The sequence below is a fragment of the Chaetodon auriga genome, chromosome 2 (genome assembly GCF_051107435.1).
Source record: "Chaetodon auriga isolate fChaAug3 chromosome 2, fChaAug3.hap1, whole genome shotgun sequence".
NCBI lineage: Eukaryota > Metazoa > Chordata > Actinopteri > Chaetodontiformes > Chaetodontidae > Chaetodon > Chaetodon auriga.
The window spans coordinates 18214791-18231484 of record NC_135075.1 but is presented as its reverse complement, the minus strand read 5'-3'; the positions used below and the strand labels follow the sequence as shown (position 1 = coordinate 18231484).

The 16694-nt window shown below is 41.9% G+C and overlaps 1 protein-coding gene across 2 annotated transcripts; it reads right to left on the bottom strand.

Moving 5' to 3' along the window:
* Positions 1–3955: 3955 nt before the first annotated feature.
* Positions 3956–16094, bottom strand: LOC143338955 (macrophage-stimulating protein receptor-like). Of its 2 annotated transcripts, none has more exons than XM_076759877.1 (21): positions 15968–16094; positions 13891–15174; positions 12218–12394; positions 11888–12007; positions 11242–11412; positions 10954–11120; positions 10288–10420; positions 10037–10173; positions 9750–9929; positions 9552–9651; positions 9200–9430; positions 8926–9072; positions 8675–8837; positions 8501–8590; positions 7633–7842; positions 7454–7534; positions 7188–7369; positions 6953–7062; positions 5946–6111; positions 5726–5862; positions 3956–5485 (listed from the first exon to the last, which is right to left on the bottom strand). In XM_076759877.1, exons 2-21 carry the CDS (start codon positions 15088–15090, stop codon positions 5254–5256), a joined length of 4134 nt encoding a protein of 1377 aa, XP_076615992.1. In that variant the 5' UTR covers positions 15091–15174; positions 15968–16094; the 3' UTR covers positions 3956–5253. The 2 variants fall into 2 exon arrangements, with proteins under 2 accessions (XP_076615992.1, XP_076616001.1); XM_076759886.1 differs by having other exon boundaries at positions 8516–8590.
* Between the last annotated feature and the right edge of the window lie 600 nt (positions 16095–16694).

Below are 16694 nucleotides of genomic sequence, written 5' to 3'. Positions count from 1 at the left end.
TCTGTGGTCAAATGTGCAGTTTAATGGCACCGCATCATGGTGTGGAAAATTAACAAGCATGGGTGGAAATCTGCTTCATTAATAATGCAGAAGTAACTCTATAAGTCAGTGCAAAACAGCAATGATGACATACATGAGAGGGTCAGCCTATATTCATCTTAAGATATTGGTCATCTTACTAACGCATTCAGCGTGCAGAACATATTCAGCATGTGGTGTGTATAACATGAATCTTTGCAGCGACAGAGTGCGCATTGTAGAGCTGCAAAATACCCTGGCATACAGATGGAGGATGATGAAAAACTCTTTAACAAGTACAGTTAGCTATGTGCCTGGCATGGCCTTGTGCCTCTGAAGCGCTTTCATTGCTCTGCAAATTTGTGTTTGCCTTTCAATATAATCCCATCTGTGGAGACATTCACTCAGAGAGCAGATACGGGAACAAACATAACACTTCTCTCCATCTGTGACCTCCCAGCTCTTCATCCTCCGTCTGAATGCAATGCAACAATGGAGAAGAGCAAGGGAGAGGGAGGAAGATTGCCTCGCTATTCAGGTATCTACTGATGGTACACAAGCTCAAGGATAGCAGATTCAATTCAGAGGACAAAAGTGTGCGAAAGGCTACAAACCACTTGCAAGATATTTTGCACATGTAGGATGTTCAGCTTTCAAGAAGGAAAGGATTCAGTCCATTACTTAAGATCAGTGGTGATTAAGAGTATGAGTTTATGAGGATACAAAATGACATGCCATGCTATAGGTTTGATTTTCACTCAAGATCCAAGCAACACACTTAATGTTAACATTTCCTTGTATTTATAGTCATTGTTAAGATGGTTTATATGCATTTATATTAGAACTTATTATTGAGAAATGTGCAAAAACACGGGTGGATTTCGAATTGTGCTGTTAAATGTAGAGAGCAGAGAGCCAGACACAATGTGTGTAATTGTTTATGACAAATCAAATATGCACTCTTGTTTTCTTTCCTTGTCTTCCTCTGCAGACTTTTTTCTCGCCAACATCTTGAAAAACTCAGAGACCTTGAGCAGTGTTGAAAAACTTCAGATGCTGAATATGTACACAGCCCAGTTCAAAACACCTGCAAGAAAAGGCTCAACAACAGTGAATCACGCAACTTTTTTTTTCCTTATTCCTCAAGTCATTTTATACCAAGTGCTGCAGTGCAGAACATCTGATGCCAGGCATGACTGCAAAGACCAGAAAGCTCACTAAATGACTGGATCATCCCTGTCCAGGCATACAGATGAATCCCTCATGAATAGTATCAATGGGCATGTCGGCAGAGCTTTGTCTGTCCAGACTGTTTTCAGGCATGCTTGATATTTTGTTACTGTGTCTCTGCAGACCAGTGAACTCTCAGCAGTGTCTCTGATCAGTCGATAGAAAGGGAGAGACAGAGACGACACCTAAACCAACTGTTGAATTTATCTGTTCAAGCACATTTTTAGCTCTCATCTGGCTCAGTATGCACCTCCAGAATGCTAAAGCTCGCTCAGCTCATCATTAGCTCATCCAAACTGGCAACAGTCATATTTGGAACTTTCAGAGCAGTGGGCCATTAACGAAGTTGGCTCCTTACTCGTCGCTTCAGGTCCTGGCTGAATAAAAAGGTCTGATTCTGAACACCTCTCTGCTTTTATAATGTCCCTACAGCAATGATTGAAGATTTGATTTTCGTTAAGAGTGTTAATTGGCTGTCCTGGTCGTGATTTTCTTGTGTTGTCCTGTTTTGCTGACAGGAAGCAGCCACAGTTTCTTCTCCCTTGTCCGGTTTGTCATGGATCACACAACAGCTGCTCTATGATATTTGCAGTTTCGCAGATTTCGACCGAACCCAGCTTCAAAACCGGGGCAGTGTGAAATAAAAGTGTAAAATATTTATAAATATATACACTTGAAGACAACAAAAGGAATTTTGGACCCGACACTTTAGAGATCTGCTCTCAGCTTGTTCACAGCAGTTATTCCCCCTCACTGTGCAACTGGGTTTGGATGGGGTGGTGTGTGTGTCTGTGTATGTGTGTGTCAGTGTAACCAGGTTTTCATTGACAACGTTCACATGCGCAAATTTTCCACTACTATTCAGAATATGACAGTATTTTGTTTTCTATACGGGTCATGTCAACAGCATATTCCCTTTCAATATTCCGAATTAGGATTTTTCCCGAATGTAGACATGTGGGATATGCCAATATTATTCAGATATTTGACATGCGTACGCCAGTCTACATCTCACATTTTGACTTGGACTTATGCCACAGTCTTGTTATAGTGGAGTTACTGTATTTAACAACCTTGAAGCAGAGTTCATGTGACCATCCAAATCAATATTACAAGCGGAAAGCCGGAATTTGTTTGGAAGCTGCAATATATCTATTTATTTGTTCCTTGTAAGTTCCCCAACTTTATGACTCTATGATTAAACAAACTGTGGACTACTCCTTTATGCTGCTCGGTGATCAGGACTAACACAAGTGATGAATTTGACATGTTAATTGAATATTTTGGTTATCAGTTCTCTTTGTTTCAACAAGCAGCAAGTGGAATTTACCGTGTCAACAGTGCTTCACCTGCAGTCTACCAGAACGCTTGTTCATACATTGTTGACTGTTTACCTTCTCCCCTAACAGCCTACTTAACATTAACAGTACAGTATGTCTGTTCAAGGGGTCAAAGCTGGTAGCTGCCAACATTTGTTCTCAGCATTGAAATCAAAGCCTGAACAGAAAAATGAAACATTGGCACAAAAAAAACACATTAAAATCATCAAAACAGATTTGTGGTCAAAAAATAAATAAATAAATAAAATTTGATGGCACGGTGCTTTTTTTTTTTCTCAATATGACATCTTTCATTCCCTGAGATGATGCCGCCAGTCTTTCTTCCTTCATTTCAAGTTTTGATTTCAATGCCAGTGTCTTTGTTTCATGCCAAATTTTACTTGAAATGCCAACGGCTTCATACAATCCCAGAAGCTGCACTGGCAAGTTAATTAAAAGACTACTCTGCAAGTTGACATTATGGAGCGTTAGAGGACAAATCTGCACAGAAATCTAGTCAGACTCACTTTAAAGACTTCAGGTTATTTCATGGCATCTGGGAGCCATTACAGCACTTGACGGAGGAAATGTCTGGTCTGCTTCACTTGGGTGCCCTACAAGGCTGAGGTACAGGTATGAAATCTGTCTTTTTTTTTTGGTTCATGTGCAGCTCATAGTCTTTATCTTCTGTCTCAGCCTTTCTTTCCCACTCCTCACCTCATCTTCATCCTATGCAGTGTAAGAATTCACTTTTTAATAGCCTGATCTTTGTTTTGAATTTCTCTGGAGCCCTGATGATATTGAAAGGACACACACTGTAACTGACCACTAACCTTTCAAACACATTACATCCTGTTTTTGCTTCTGCATGATTTAAATTTCAAACAGGATTGTTGTCCACAGTGAAAAACATCCATCATTTTGGCTTGGTTCAGTCTTCAGCTGCAAACATCACTTTTCAAATCCTGAACCTCCACCTGAACACAACCAAAGCTTGTCATTATTCCTGCCACCTTTCCAGTATCCGAAGGCAAAGGATAAAAATGTCTTTTTTTAGATCCATAAATTATTCATAGAGAGTATTACAAATGCTAGATACACAGATTAGGCAGAAGCATGCAGTTTTCACTCTGGTTGAGCTGACATAATTCAGACCTCTAACAGTGTGTGTTTTTTCTCTCATCCACCTGGCAGAGAACAGGAGCGCAGCACTGCCTCAGACCTGTGTCACTCGCTTTGATGATCCACTTTCATTAAAAACTTCTGTACCTTCTCTTGCTGCAGTGAGCCTCATTTTCACCACACAAAAAACAACATTTTGGGCTGCCTTGTTTGCCCATCAGGATTTTCTCTTAGTATGAATTCAGGATAAGGCTCGGAAAAACAAGTGTAGAGAAACATTTAATTTGTTGACACGATGTAGAGACAACTATGTGCAATCAGCCAGTTTTACAAAAGCACTCTTTACAGTGCAAACCTACAGCAAAGAAATAATAGTGCCAGTTCAATCTTGGATGGAAGGAGAGAAATGCAGCAAGAACACAAACCAAGTATGGCAGAGCTAGATCTATTAACACTGGTAGAAAGGTTGCTGGTCAACATGAACTTTTTTTTCTTTTTGGGTTAAACTATACTGCATTGTCAGTCGAAAAGTTGAAAAATCAGTGCATAAATTCTAAAATTCTTTTGGATTTTCTAATATGCTGTGGAGATCATTTTTATTAAATGCAGGAAACAAGGAAAGCCCCCCAAATTGTATGGCATGGACAGGATGCTGTGCTCCGTTGATCGATTTGAAAGAGTGAGTTTGTTCTGAGGTTTGGATGAATATAGTTGTGTTGTTTGTGTAACACCTTTGTGTTGAGCTGTCTGCAGCGCGTCACTGCAGCAGCAACTGAAGTATGCTTTAGAAAGAGGCCTTGGTTGCCCTCTAGTGATGATGCCAAGCACTAGATGTGTCTCTAAGCCTCAGTTGATATCTTAGCAGCACCGACAGCTCACTGTATTATTCAGTGGGTGCAGAGCTTTTGACAGAGGCTCAAAATCTGAGCAGACCGAGTGAGTCTGCATTCAGAAGCATGATTTCACATGTGCATGGCCACTCGGATTAAGTCTACATTCTATAGGCTACATGAAAGGAATATAATCTATATCATATCCCCATAGAGCAAGAAGCGTGACAAAAAACCTAAAAGCGTTGACCCCTGAGCACATGTCAGCATCCATAGACTCCTGTCTAACAGTCTAGTACAACGGTTTAGAAACATATATTTATGTAACGACACATCATCTCATGTAATCTCACATCCTGTCCTACCAATCTGAGAACAAAAGCACATTTTACATTCATTTTGTCTCGTTCACACTTGTGCTTCAGATACTTAAAAAAAAAACAAAATAAAACATTTGCTCCCATCTACACGCTGTCTCTATTTTGCTACAAATGAAAGGTGGTAACAAGGATGGGGGACATCTGGCATGTTTTTGCCTCAGCTCCAATAACAGTTTATAGTACCTACAGTGTCTTTTAAATCAGTAGCCAAACCTTCCATGTGCTCAGGTTTGTAGACGTGATCAACAGTTTATGTGACGCAGAAATGGATCCAGGTTAAGTTGCTTTCTTAACCCTTTCCAACTTCCAACGGATTCCTGTGTTCCTATCAGATTGTCTCAGGGTTTTGCACCCTCAGCTGGCAGCATGACTGTCCGTGTCCAAGTCTGAGGCCTCAGCCTCATCTGCAGATCCAGTCAGGGACGGGTAAGGCCTCGGCTGGTCTAAGTTGACATAGTTAACCTTCAGACTGATGTAGTGCTCTCCCTCCAGGCAGGATAGGATGTGTTGAATTTCTATAACAAGGCCATTGAAGCTAGGTCTGCACTCAGGCTCCGGGTCCCAACATGCCAGCATGATGGAATAGCTGTGGAATGAATAAAGGCCGAAATGAGGGAATGAGTAGGCAGGTGGGTAAATATGTAAGCAGGTAAGTGAACTAGTGAATGACGGCCATTGTTATATTACAGATTATATATAAACTCGTACGTATTGACAGAGAACTGAGTGTCCTGCAGAGACTCAAATGATAACCTTCTGAATCTTTTGTATAATGTTGTGTTATCATTATGGCATGTGATCTTCATAGGGTGCTTGTGATTCTTACAGTGTATCAGGGCAAAACTGTGGCTGGGGAAGCCGACGTCCCTTCAGCAAGTAGTGTGTGATGTCATAGGGGTCCACATCTGGATATGGGCTTGCACCTCTGGTCATCAGCTCCCACATTAAGATGCCATATGACCACTGTGAAAGAGGCAAGCAATGTATTGTACACATATAATGGCTGTAAGAAGCATATTTCAGTGAGCTGGATACAGTGAACTCACCACGTCAGACTTGGTAGTGAACTTTTGCGTTTGCAGGCTTTCGATGGCCATCCACTTCACCGGCAGCTTCACCCGTTTGTGATGTTGAATGCTGTAGTACTCCTTGTCATAGATGTCCCTCGCCATGCCGAAGTCCGCCACCTTTACTGTGAAGGTTTCATCCAGCCTGAAAAGAGAAGGCATTTTAAAAATACATCATCTCCCCACCTGTTCCTGTTCAGACAACACATCTCTAGGCAGTGATGGTCCCATGACTGATATGCCCCGCACAGGTGAGATGCAGAATTAGTGAAAACAAGATTTAAGAGTCACATTTGAGCTCACAGTGACCTTTGACCTTTAACCACCAAAATTCATGCAGTTCATCTTTGAGTTCAAGTGAGCATTTGTGCCAAATTTGAAGAAATTTCCTGCAGTGGTTTCTGAGATATCACACTGAGGAGAATGTAATGGATGCACACACACACACACATGAACAGACGGACCACTTGACAACATACAAAGTCAGGAAACGAGACTGGCATCAATTTCCCAAAATGTCAAACTATTCCTGACTATTTATGATCACAAAAGGAATGTTACAGAAAATACCAGAACCTCAAATATTTATCCTCCCAAGAGGCCCTCAGATGGACTAGGTAATCTATCTTGATTTAATATATATTCTAAAAATGAACTTTTTATATGGTTGGATCATCACAGAAAGCCCTTCTTGATGCATTCAAATTGGAAATACATTTTTATTGTGCTTTTGGGGTATTACTAATTTTGTGAAAGTTATTTTTCTGTGCTGTAAGTAGTATATGTGAACGTTGAACAATACCAACCAACACTGTAGTGCTTGTTTCTTAAGTTAAAGCAACAAAGATATTCAATAACTTACATACACATTTATACATAAGCTAAACTTGCGTTACCTTAAAACCAGAGACAGTGAAATGGCCTCGTGACAAAGCCTCTCCACTGACATGTCATGGGCCAGTAATCAGTGGATGATTCACACTTACATGCAGTTACGTGCAGCCAGGTCCCTGTGGACAAACTTCTTCTGGGATAAATACTCCATCCCCTTGGCAACCTGAAGTCCAAAGCCAATCAGGTCTTTCACGGTTGGGTTCTGTGGAGGACAAAGATGTATTACACTGAGCTGACCCATCCAAAGCCTGTCCAAGTAGTAAAACTCAGGTTGAGAGCCAATATCCATGAGCCTCCTGGTCCAAAAAGTTTCATTGCGTAATTTACCCTGTTCTCAGAGCGGATGAAATGACGCACATCCCCATGCTTCATATATGGCAGAACCACCAGGGGGAGCCCTTCTTTAGGTAGCATGATGCCAAGCAGAGACAGGATGTTCGGGTGGTGGAAGCCTTTCATGATGATGCCCTCTCTGAGGAACTGGTCCACCTCCCCTAAATCTGTGATCCCTGCCAACACAATCCATACTGTTAAACAGACCAACCCAACAGCCACAAGCTCATATAATGCTGAGAAAACAAGAAGTCGCATACTGTTGAGTGATTTAACAGCACAGTGTGTCTCATGCTTGTTGCTGTCTATCAGGTATCCATGATAAACTGTCCCAAAGTGGCCTGCATAAGAACAGAAAATGGTTGTTATGGATATGTGTGCACATTATATGCAAAAGAACAACAACAAAAAAAAACACTATAAAACACAAGGGGCTTACCTTTGCCGATAATCTGGCTATCCTCAATTCGGAGCATCTCAGCAGGGATCAGGACATTTTTGACTTCTTCAAGAAGATCAGGACTTAGACTGACCATTGAGATATTGTCCCGTGGCACTAAAGGAATGGACAGATGATCGTAGCTGGCAGCATACAACAAACCTTGGAAGGCCATTCCTCCTGAGCCTGATGTTTGACTGGACAGATTGACTGTAACACACAAGGGAAAGCACACTTACCATAATGCTGCACTTCTTGTTATTACTCCTACCAAACAGACAACTGCCATGTGCCTACAGTAGCCCAGAATGGACAAACCAAACACTGGCTCTAGAGAGGGCCTTTTCACTTGGTTGCAATGTGCAACCTCACCACTAGATGGCACTAAATCCGACACACTGGACCTTTAACTTAAGTCGGTTGGCTGTTAAATTCAAACATTCAACAAATCTAACATGCTTGTTTCTGTGTAAACAGAGAAAGTATTTGGTTGAATGAGACAAAAAGATTAAATGTTTATTGTTGCTTAGGTGGACAACAATTACTATAATTTCTTTGAAAGAATTTATCAATATTTGACCCTTTACTGGTCAGGTTGTTCTGGATCTCGTTATCATAATCAGAAAACTTTAACTTTAAACTAATATGTGCCACAATGTTTACATACAGTATATCTATTTATTAAGCAATTTCTGTACAATACTACAAAGATTGATTGAATATATAGAGTATATTTAAAAGGGTGTACTTTGTAGGATTAGTTGCACAGGATGAAGAAAAGGAAAGGGAATGAAGAGATGAAAGAAGTGATTTACAGTTAATATGGATTCATTTCATTTCATTTCATGAATGAATTTGGTTGTCCCACCTCGTCTGTAATCACCTGTCGGAGAGAAATCAGGGCCGCTGCCCATGCGGTTCCGTGAAAGCATCGTTGATAAACGATTCTCGATGTTGGCTGAAAGGACACATTCGGTAAATGAAGAGGATGCTGAAACATTGAAAATGCACAGCGAGCAGGATGTATCGAGAATTTTCTCACCTCTCTTTTTCTTCCTCAGATGGATCATCACGAGTAATGCGAGGCCAGCGCCTACTACCAATGCAGCAATGATTCCCAGCACAATGCCCGCGATCACGGTGTTATTGTTGTTGTCATCGTTCACAACTGTACCCACATTATAAACTTTCCCATTCACAAACACCTACGATAGTGGAACAGATGATTTACTCCTGCTAAACACATTTAATTTATGGTGATTTATGTTGAATTTGTTAGGCAGAGTCTCTCACCCTGACGGGCAGTCCCTCGCTGGGAATAACCAGACCTTTAGGAATCCTGCAGGTCAGCTCATTTAACAGAACCTGGGCATTGCAGTTCACACCCCCAATGGTCATTATGATCTTCATACACGTCCTCACTGTGTTCAGTTTGCTATGCTGTTACATATGCGGAAAAAAACAAGTATATATGTTAAAAGACAAGTGGTGATTTGTGTTTTGCATGCATTAATAACTGTTTCTGAGATTTTAACACAGAAAAGTATTTGAGTGTGAGTAAGCATACATGCAGTGAAACTTCCGTCTCTCCCGGTTTAAGAAGTAATAAATTGTCATCGTTTTCAAAGGGGATGACTTTGACGTCAGGATGGTAGTCAAACCGTCTCTTCCAGAGGTTACTTTTTCCATCCATGTCAATAAATATCTCTCCATTGTCGGACTTTTCTTCTGGCATTTCCTCAGGAAAAGCAGGGGCTGAGCACTCCATATGTGTGCCGTTTGTTGTGCTGTTGCAAACCTTAAGTGACAAAGTGTTTGAAATTTTAACTGCTGTGTCAGTTTCATATAAAAGGAAAGCAATGTCCGGCTAAAGAGTAAAAAGTGTCGTACACAAGGATTAATACAAAAGGTTAACTCACTTGTTCAAGAGGTTGCAGGTTAGGATTTTTGGAAGTGTAATGAACCACAGTTGTGTGGGCAGAGTCAAGATTCTGACCCTCTATCACCAGCTTGGAGCCGCTGTATGACAGTATAAATAATCACGTGAATAATAACGCTGACTTGTTATATGACAATAATAATATAATAAAATAATAAGACCAGAGTCAGTGTCATACCTTTGGAAACCGCAGTGAGGTTGTACAGAGGTTATAACTGGGTTTTTCTTGTAGGAGAACATCTTTGAGGTCGTCACTTGAAAGTTGTCAATGATGACTTTCACAGGTACCTTCCCGACACCTGCTGCAGGTGCTGTGCGGCAGACGATCGAAGACAAAGTCCCACTTCCTTCAGCAGTACTGAGAAGAACAGAGATCTTGATTAATTCATCTGAACACGGTGAGATGAACATCTTGTAGACTATAGTCACGTGTTAGCAAAAGAAGCAGTCTTCTGTGTTGCTCACCTTTGAACGCTGCACTGTTTGTCAGCAAAGTTGACGTTTCTCTGTATCCCAGAATTAAGATATCTGCCTGTCAGTGTAACCGTCGTTCCTCCAAACACGGGCCCGAAGTCAGGCTTGATTTCTGTTATGCTCGGCTCCTGATTAGATGGAGATGAAATGTTTTATCTCTTATCAATGTTACATTATCGCAACTTAAAAAAACACATGCACGGAACTCATTAAAACTGCTACAACTGCATAAAGGTGCTCACCACGAAAGAGAAGCCAGGGATCTGAGCTGTGCCTTCAATTGAGTAGCGGCCCTCCACTTCTCCCTCGTGCACTTCCAGAGTGATGGTGAGGTTCTGGTTCGGTGTGGTTTTTTCCTGAATCTTGCATACTAGCCTGAATTGGAGACACAGGGAATGATGTGGTTAAAAACATGTTCCTGAAAAACAGAAGTACAGCATAACAAGACAAGACTCTGTTATGGTCTATTAATAGACCAAATTTAATAGGCAAATGTTTTATAGGCAAATTTCAAATTGACAAAATGTAATACTTAATTTAATACTTATGAGACTAGTGAGTGAAAAATCAACTCTATATAAAGCTGTGAAGACTAGCAAACCACATCATACTATCAAAAAACATTTTAATGAATCAAAAAACATTCCAAATCTAATAAATCAAATAAATAAAGAAGTTTTCAAGAGCAGTTACATATCAAAATCCTCATTAAGACCACAGGGAGACAAAATAGATCCAAAACCTCTCTCTCCTCTCGTTGGAGGAGTAGTTTTGGATCCATTTCTTAAAATTCAAACTAATTAATATCACTCTTGCCTAGCTCACAGTGTCCATCACTTCCAACACACAAATGCTGAGAAAATGAACTGTGTGTAAATGAAGGAACTGTGTGCATGTGTGCTACTCACACTTCACTACTGCTCTTTTCAGGCAGGACTGTGCACAAGGTCCCGGAGCCCACCGTGATGATGTGGGTTTTGTCGCTAATGATGGCAGGTCGCAGAGGAGACTGAAACTCCCAGCCGCACAGTGTCACCTCTGTCTCACCACCAGCTGGTCCCATCTTAGGGAAGAACTGCACACAAAAAGGGTTTTCATCCACAGTAGCAATCAGTGTCTCAGTGAAATTACCCAATGAGTCACGATGTTTAAACTACATGCACTGGCTAATCAGTTACACCTAGCAGCAGATCTACCTCTGTTATGACAGGTGCGCAAGATTTTTTGTTCCACTGCGAGTCACACTCATGCTGCCTGGAGCAGATTCCTGAACACCAGCCACAGTTCATGAAGCGTGGGGCCGCCAAACACGTGGAGCATATCATAAAATGTGCACATCCCGGTCCTGCAGAGGGCACCTTGAACGTCTAGACCAGGGAGGGAGGAAGACATGGGTGGGGTAAGCCACAGGTAAAAGAGACAGGTCAAAAGATAAGCATGAAAACTTTTATGATATTACTATGCTATGGCTAACCATGGCTCTGCCATGTCATTAAGGTTCTGGGTGCTACAACAAATCTCGCCCTCTCCTCAAGGAGGTGACACAACCGTAAAGTTGAGCCTTTTGGCCTTTATAACTGAATTTGTCATGTTTCTGGCACTTTCAGTACTTTGTCTTTTTAAGATGTATCTGTGGCCTTTGTTACTGATATGATGACAGGGCATGGGGTGTGGCAACTCCCACTCTTGGATCCACAATCCAACAATTATCCAGTGGCAATGGTCCACCTATTCTCGGATGGCCATACATATGTTTGCCTTATGTCAGGTGCAGATACAGTAGTGCCGAAGCATTGGTCTGCTTGTACCGTTAAAGGCTACAAATGCATCCTCTCCATGTACCTTATTTCCAACCACAAAGAGAAGTGAATCTTCTGAGTACACAGCTGCTGTCCTGGACACTTGGGTCCCTTCCAGAGAATAGTTGGCAAAAACAATGGGCTTGTACAGAGAAAGAATCACCTAAAGCAGACAAAACAGAGCAGTAACGTCACAAGGATTTCCATTTTTGGGAGTCTTTCTTCTAAAAATATACAAATGTTTAATTTAGACATTTGGAATAATGTTTAGTATGATAATTGATCAAAAAAGGCAAGACTCCTCTATCTGCTGCTGTAAAATGCATTCGAACTTCAGAGAGCACAAACGTTTTATCCTCAGGCATAGTTCTACCTGCAGTATCCGTCCATCTGAGGTACCAAAGTGGCCCAAAGTGTGATTCCCGATAGTTGTGACCAAGACAGCGGTGAAAAGGACATTTGTCATCTGCCTGTTGAAGAGGTCCAGTCTGTAGTACGGCTTTGACACCAGAGTAGCTTTGGCATCACATGTGTCGTTGCCGTCAGAGCTCTGCACAAGTAGGAGAAGCACATCCACAACAAGGGTGTGAGTTTTTAGTCAGGAGTGGGAAACAAGATTGAAATCTACAGCATCTGCTTCTGTCATTATCAAACATACACAACACATACACACACATGTTTGTATATGCCTGTGCGTGAGAGAGGAAGAGCGATAGAAAAAGGGGTTATCTTAATGCATTCATTTCGGGAGGAAGTGCTCCAGCCTCGCCTCAAGTAACAAGCAGTGAGACAAGGTCATAAAAACAGCAGCTCCATATGTTGACTTGGTGACTGCAGATACTGAAACTGGACTTTCCGTACTTTTGCACACATAAAACAGCAGATGACGTGTGTGGATGGATGGCGGAGTGTAATTTACTTTGGTTAATAAAAAGCAATTATTCAAAAGGGAAAAAAAAGAGAGGATGCGTTGAACTTATAGTAAACATTCCACCGCAAAGCAATTTAGCTGACCTGCCCCAGCATGCCCCTGTTTGCTTCCCACTATCTGAATGCCCCATATTCACGTCATTTGATCTTTTCAGTCACTCTGTATTCCAGCATTTCAAGCTTGAACACAATACACACAGTATCCAGGCTGTTTGATTGCACACACCCAATTCTAAAAACACTTAGCTGGAACTCAGGGAGTACTTGACACTGACTGTTGCAGCCATCATTTATTCTCTTTCCTCCCAACCCCTCATTTCTTCAACATTCTACCTATTTCCTGCTCAAATAATGTGCGTAAAAGCCAGGCACGGTCCAACACTGTCCCTCCCCTTGAAATTCCTCCTTTTTATCAGTAGAATTTATAACTTGTGTTTGTTGGCACACATCCCTGTAGGTGTACACATGGCTCTGAGAGCTCAAAGGACACAGTTTGAACCCCATAAAAGGAAACAGACCACACCTTTATTATTTTGTTGGGGAAAAACAGCCAAATGCTCTGTTCGATGGCAGTGTTTTGACAGTGATTTCTGCCTGTTATTTAAGGATTAAACCTTCCAAGCTGCCTTAACTTTCCAACACCTTTTCTCCTCTTGTAGCTTATCAGTTAAGGGGTCTAATCATTGAGGCTTTTATCTTGAAAAACATATCTGCATTTCAGCTGCCACCCTTACACCAAGAAAGACTGAAACTTAATAGAGCAGAGAAACGGTGTGGCAATGCCCGGGTCACACTACTGACTCATCCACCCCTCCCAGTTCTCTCATCTGGCCCCGCTCTCTCACACACCTTCATCAGAGTTGCCACAGGCATATAATATTCCAGCAGTCAAGATTTACTTTATGTGCTAACTGCAGTGGCTCTCGCAGTATGCTTATTGCTCAAGACAATATAAAACTGTAAGCTTAATGATAAACTACACTGTTCCGATCATAGGTGACTTAATTACACAATGTTTGTCTGGATAGGTCACTTCCTGTCTGGGCGTAAGGGGACCTTTGTACCATTCCTCTGCTCCGATGACAGCCAGGGATTAAAAAAGGAAGAATTACTCACTTCATGGGGGCAGCTCTCGAGCGGCTGGAAGTGACGTAGACCTCTGGACAGCTGCTCTGGACCTGACTTGCAGCAGGCCTCCACACCTTCATCAATGGCATGGTTCACTTTAGTCAGAGGGAAGGCACAGAGGGCTGAGTTCTTCTGAGGCTCACCGCGCTCATTCACCTCTGCAAACACCCCATACAGAATGTCCTCTGTCTCGTCCACCCTCAGCTCGTCTGCCAAGTCCTTCCCCGCTTGCCCTAAGTGTGCCGCCTGTAGCCCGTTGTACACAATGTCCCTGAAACCCTCCCTCCGTCTCCTCCTGCGCTTTGGGTTGTACCGGCACTCCAGGACCACCTCTCTGTACATCCACACCTCTGGAATTAAAATGGGCAGTCGTCCCAGACGAGTCTGAAAAGCTGAGTTGCTCTTTGATGGATTTTCTCTTTGCAGGGACAGGAAGTAGACGTATTCCTTGGTGGAGAAGCTGTAGATGTAATTAATCTTGTATGAGTCCCGTAGACTGGGGAGCACTGTCAGCCCATTCATGACCATATGAAAGCCATCTTCAGTTGAAAGTGGCCTCATCACTGATATTGACCTCCTTGGATACCTTTGGGCCACTCTGTCATTGACAGAAGCTGCCACAAAGAAGAGCGATGTGGCTCCCTGTTCAACGATGGTGACTTTGGTGCCAAGTGGGCTGGCCAGACAGTCTGGACAGTAGGTTGGAGAGTTCTGCTCCTTTTTGTATAAACACTTAGGCTTAGGCTGTGCTGATTCAGTGTCAATGAAGTAACAGATCCCATGTTGAGTACTCCCACAAATGTACAAGTACGGCAAAATAAATCCAGCAGGATCCAAGAGCAGAACCTCATTGTCTGTGTCCACTGGATCCCCAGGATCTGGTTCTGTGTCCGTGCAGTTTTCATAGTCAGGACTACCAACAGGTCCAGTTTTCACCTCCCATATTTTTCCCATCATATGGTTGAATGCTGTTATTACATTCTGGCATGCAACGTACACCTCTGGCTCTTTCGAATACAACTTCACAGCTATGTTCTGTATGGGTTTGTCTGTTTGGAAGTGGGGGAGGGAGTATTTTACAGTGAAATCGACACGCCTGCGTGGAGCAGAAGGACATGTGTGCTGTCCTGAGGCAGTCTGTGTTTGTATCCATATGCATACTGTCAGCAAGGCGGCCCACGTGACCATCTCCACGTCACAGTCCACCGTGATTGAGTGCTACCTATAAGATACTCGCCTCAAAGAGAACATTCTGGGGAACCAGCAGGAGTTCTGTGAGGGAAGAACAGAGGAGGAACGCTGAGATTTAACAGAGCAGTAACATTTGAGTCTCACATTCAACAGAGATTCACTGCTTTTGAAGTGGAGGTGGATACTGTAAACATCTTAGCTTGTTTAAACTGAGAAATACAGCATGAGGAACTGAGGAAAGAGGAAAAAGTATCAGCTGCTTTTTTCTGTCTGAGCCCCGTGATTAAGTATCTGCTGTTTTTTAAAATGAGATGTCTACGATAGGACTCGACATGCACATGTGGCATATAGCTGCGAAACTTACTGAGCTACAAAGCTGATAAAGGCAGTGGCAAAAATAACAAGTTGGTAGAGTCAAGATAAAATCTAGTGTGGGCAAGACATGACTTGCTGCAACATGTGGAGCAACCATGGAAATGTTCAGGCCATACATGGAATAAACAGTAGAATAAGTCAGCCTAATGTTTTCAGAGAGTAACACCAGGCTTAATGGTTGCTCAAATAGCCCTGCAAATAATTCATTAGTTATCTTGTATTCCCCATTTTAATACACAGAATATTTACAAAGTTTCGAAACAGAGAAGAACACATTGTTATTAAAGGAGACCATTAAAGGCAAGATGACTATACATAGGATCATTTGTATTGATGATAACTGATGAAATGGCATCTAATGTGCAGGAAGGAGCAACAAAACTGATGAGCTGTGAATTAAAAGTGAATTCAGTCATTCATTAACATGGATCAATGGCTGCTGTAGATGTCCTCTAGAAAATAAATATATACATATATATACACTGATATACCATCTTACCTGGCTTTGAAAGAGGGAGGGTGCCTCTGCGATTTATCCAACAGTCTGAAAGTGTGAATTGTCCACGAGATAAACTTCCTGTGTTAGTGAAGCTCCACTCACTGACCTGCAGCAGCGCACTCACCTGACAGCACCGGACTCCCACTGGCACGCAGCTGACACTGAACTACATGAAGTCTCAGCAGCAGTCTACACATGAAAACAGGATGTCACCCTCACCTTCAAAATAAAAGCGCACCGGGAAAAGGGCCTCGCGGTGGGAGTGCGTGATGATTAGTGATTTGCTTTCATGCTTTCAGCAAGAATTTGACGGATCATCAAATATGACGTCTGTCTTATTTGTGATTGAATGCTGGTTATACTTCATTTTATTCAATAGTAATGAGATAAGATAAAAAACTTTATCGATCCCAGAGAGGAAAGTGCGTGTATGTTGTGCGTGACATGGTCCAGAGAGGGAGGAAACAGTAAAATGGTAAAAACAACAAAATCAGAAAGGACTGTGAAAAGCTTTGGAAATTATATGCATTGCAATACTTCATTGGAAAACATGATTTGATCGTTGTGTAACTATGCACAGAAGTAATGAGAGCTACAAAATGACAGGCCTATAATCACTACTTAAAACAATATTTGTACTGCAACAATTAAACACAGAAATCCCACAATAAGTAGTGAATAAATGACACAATAATAAATAAAACAGAATGACACTGAAGTTCTTGTT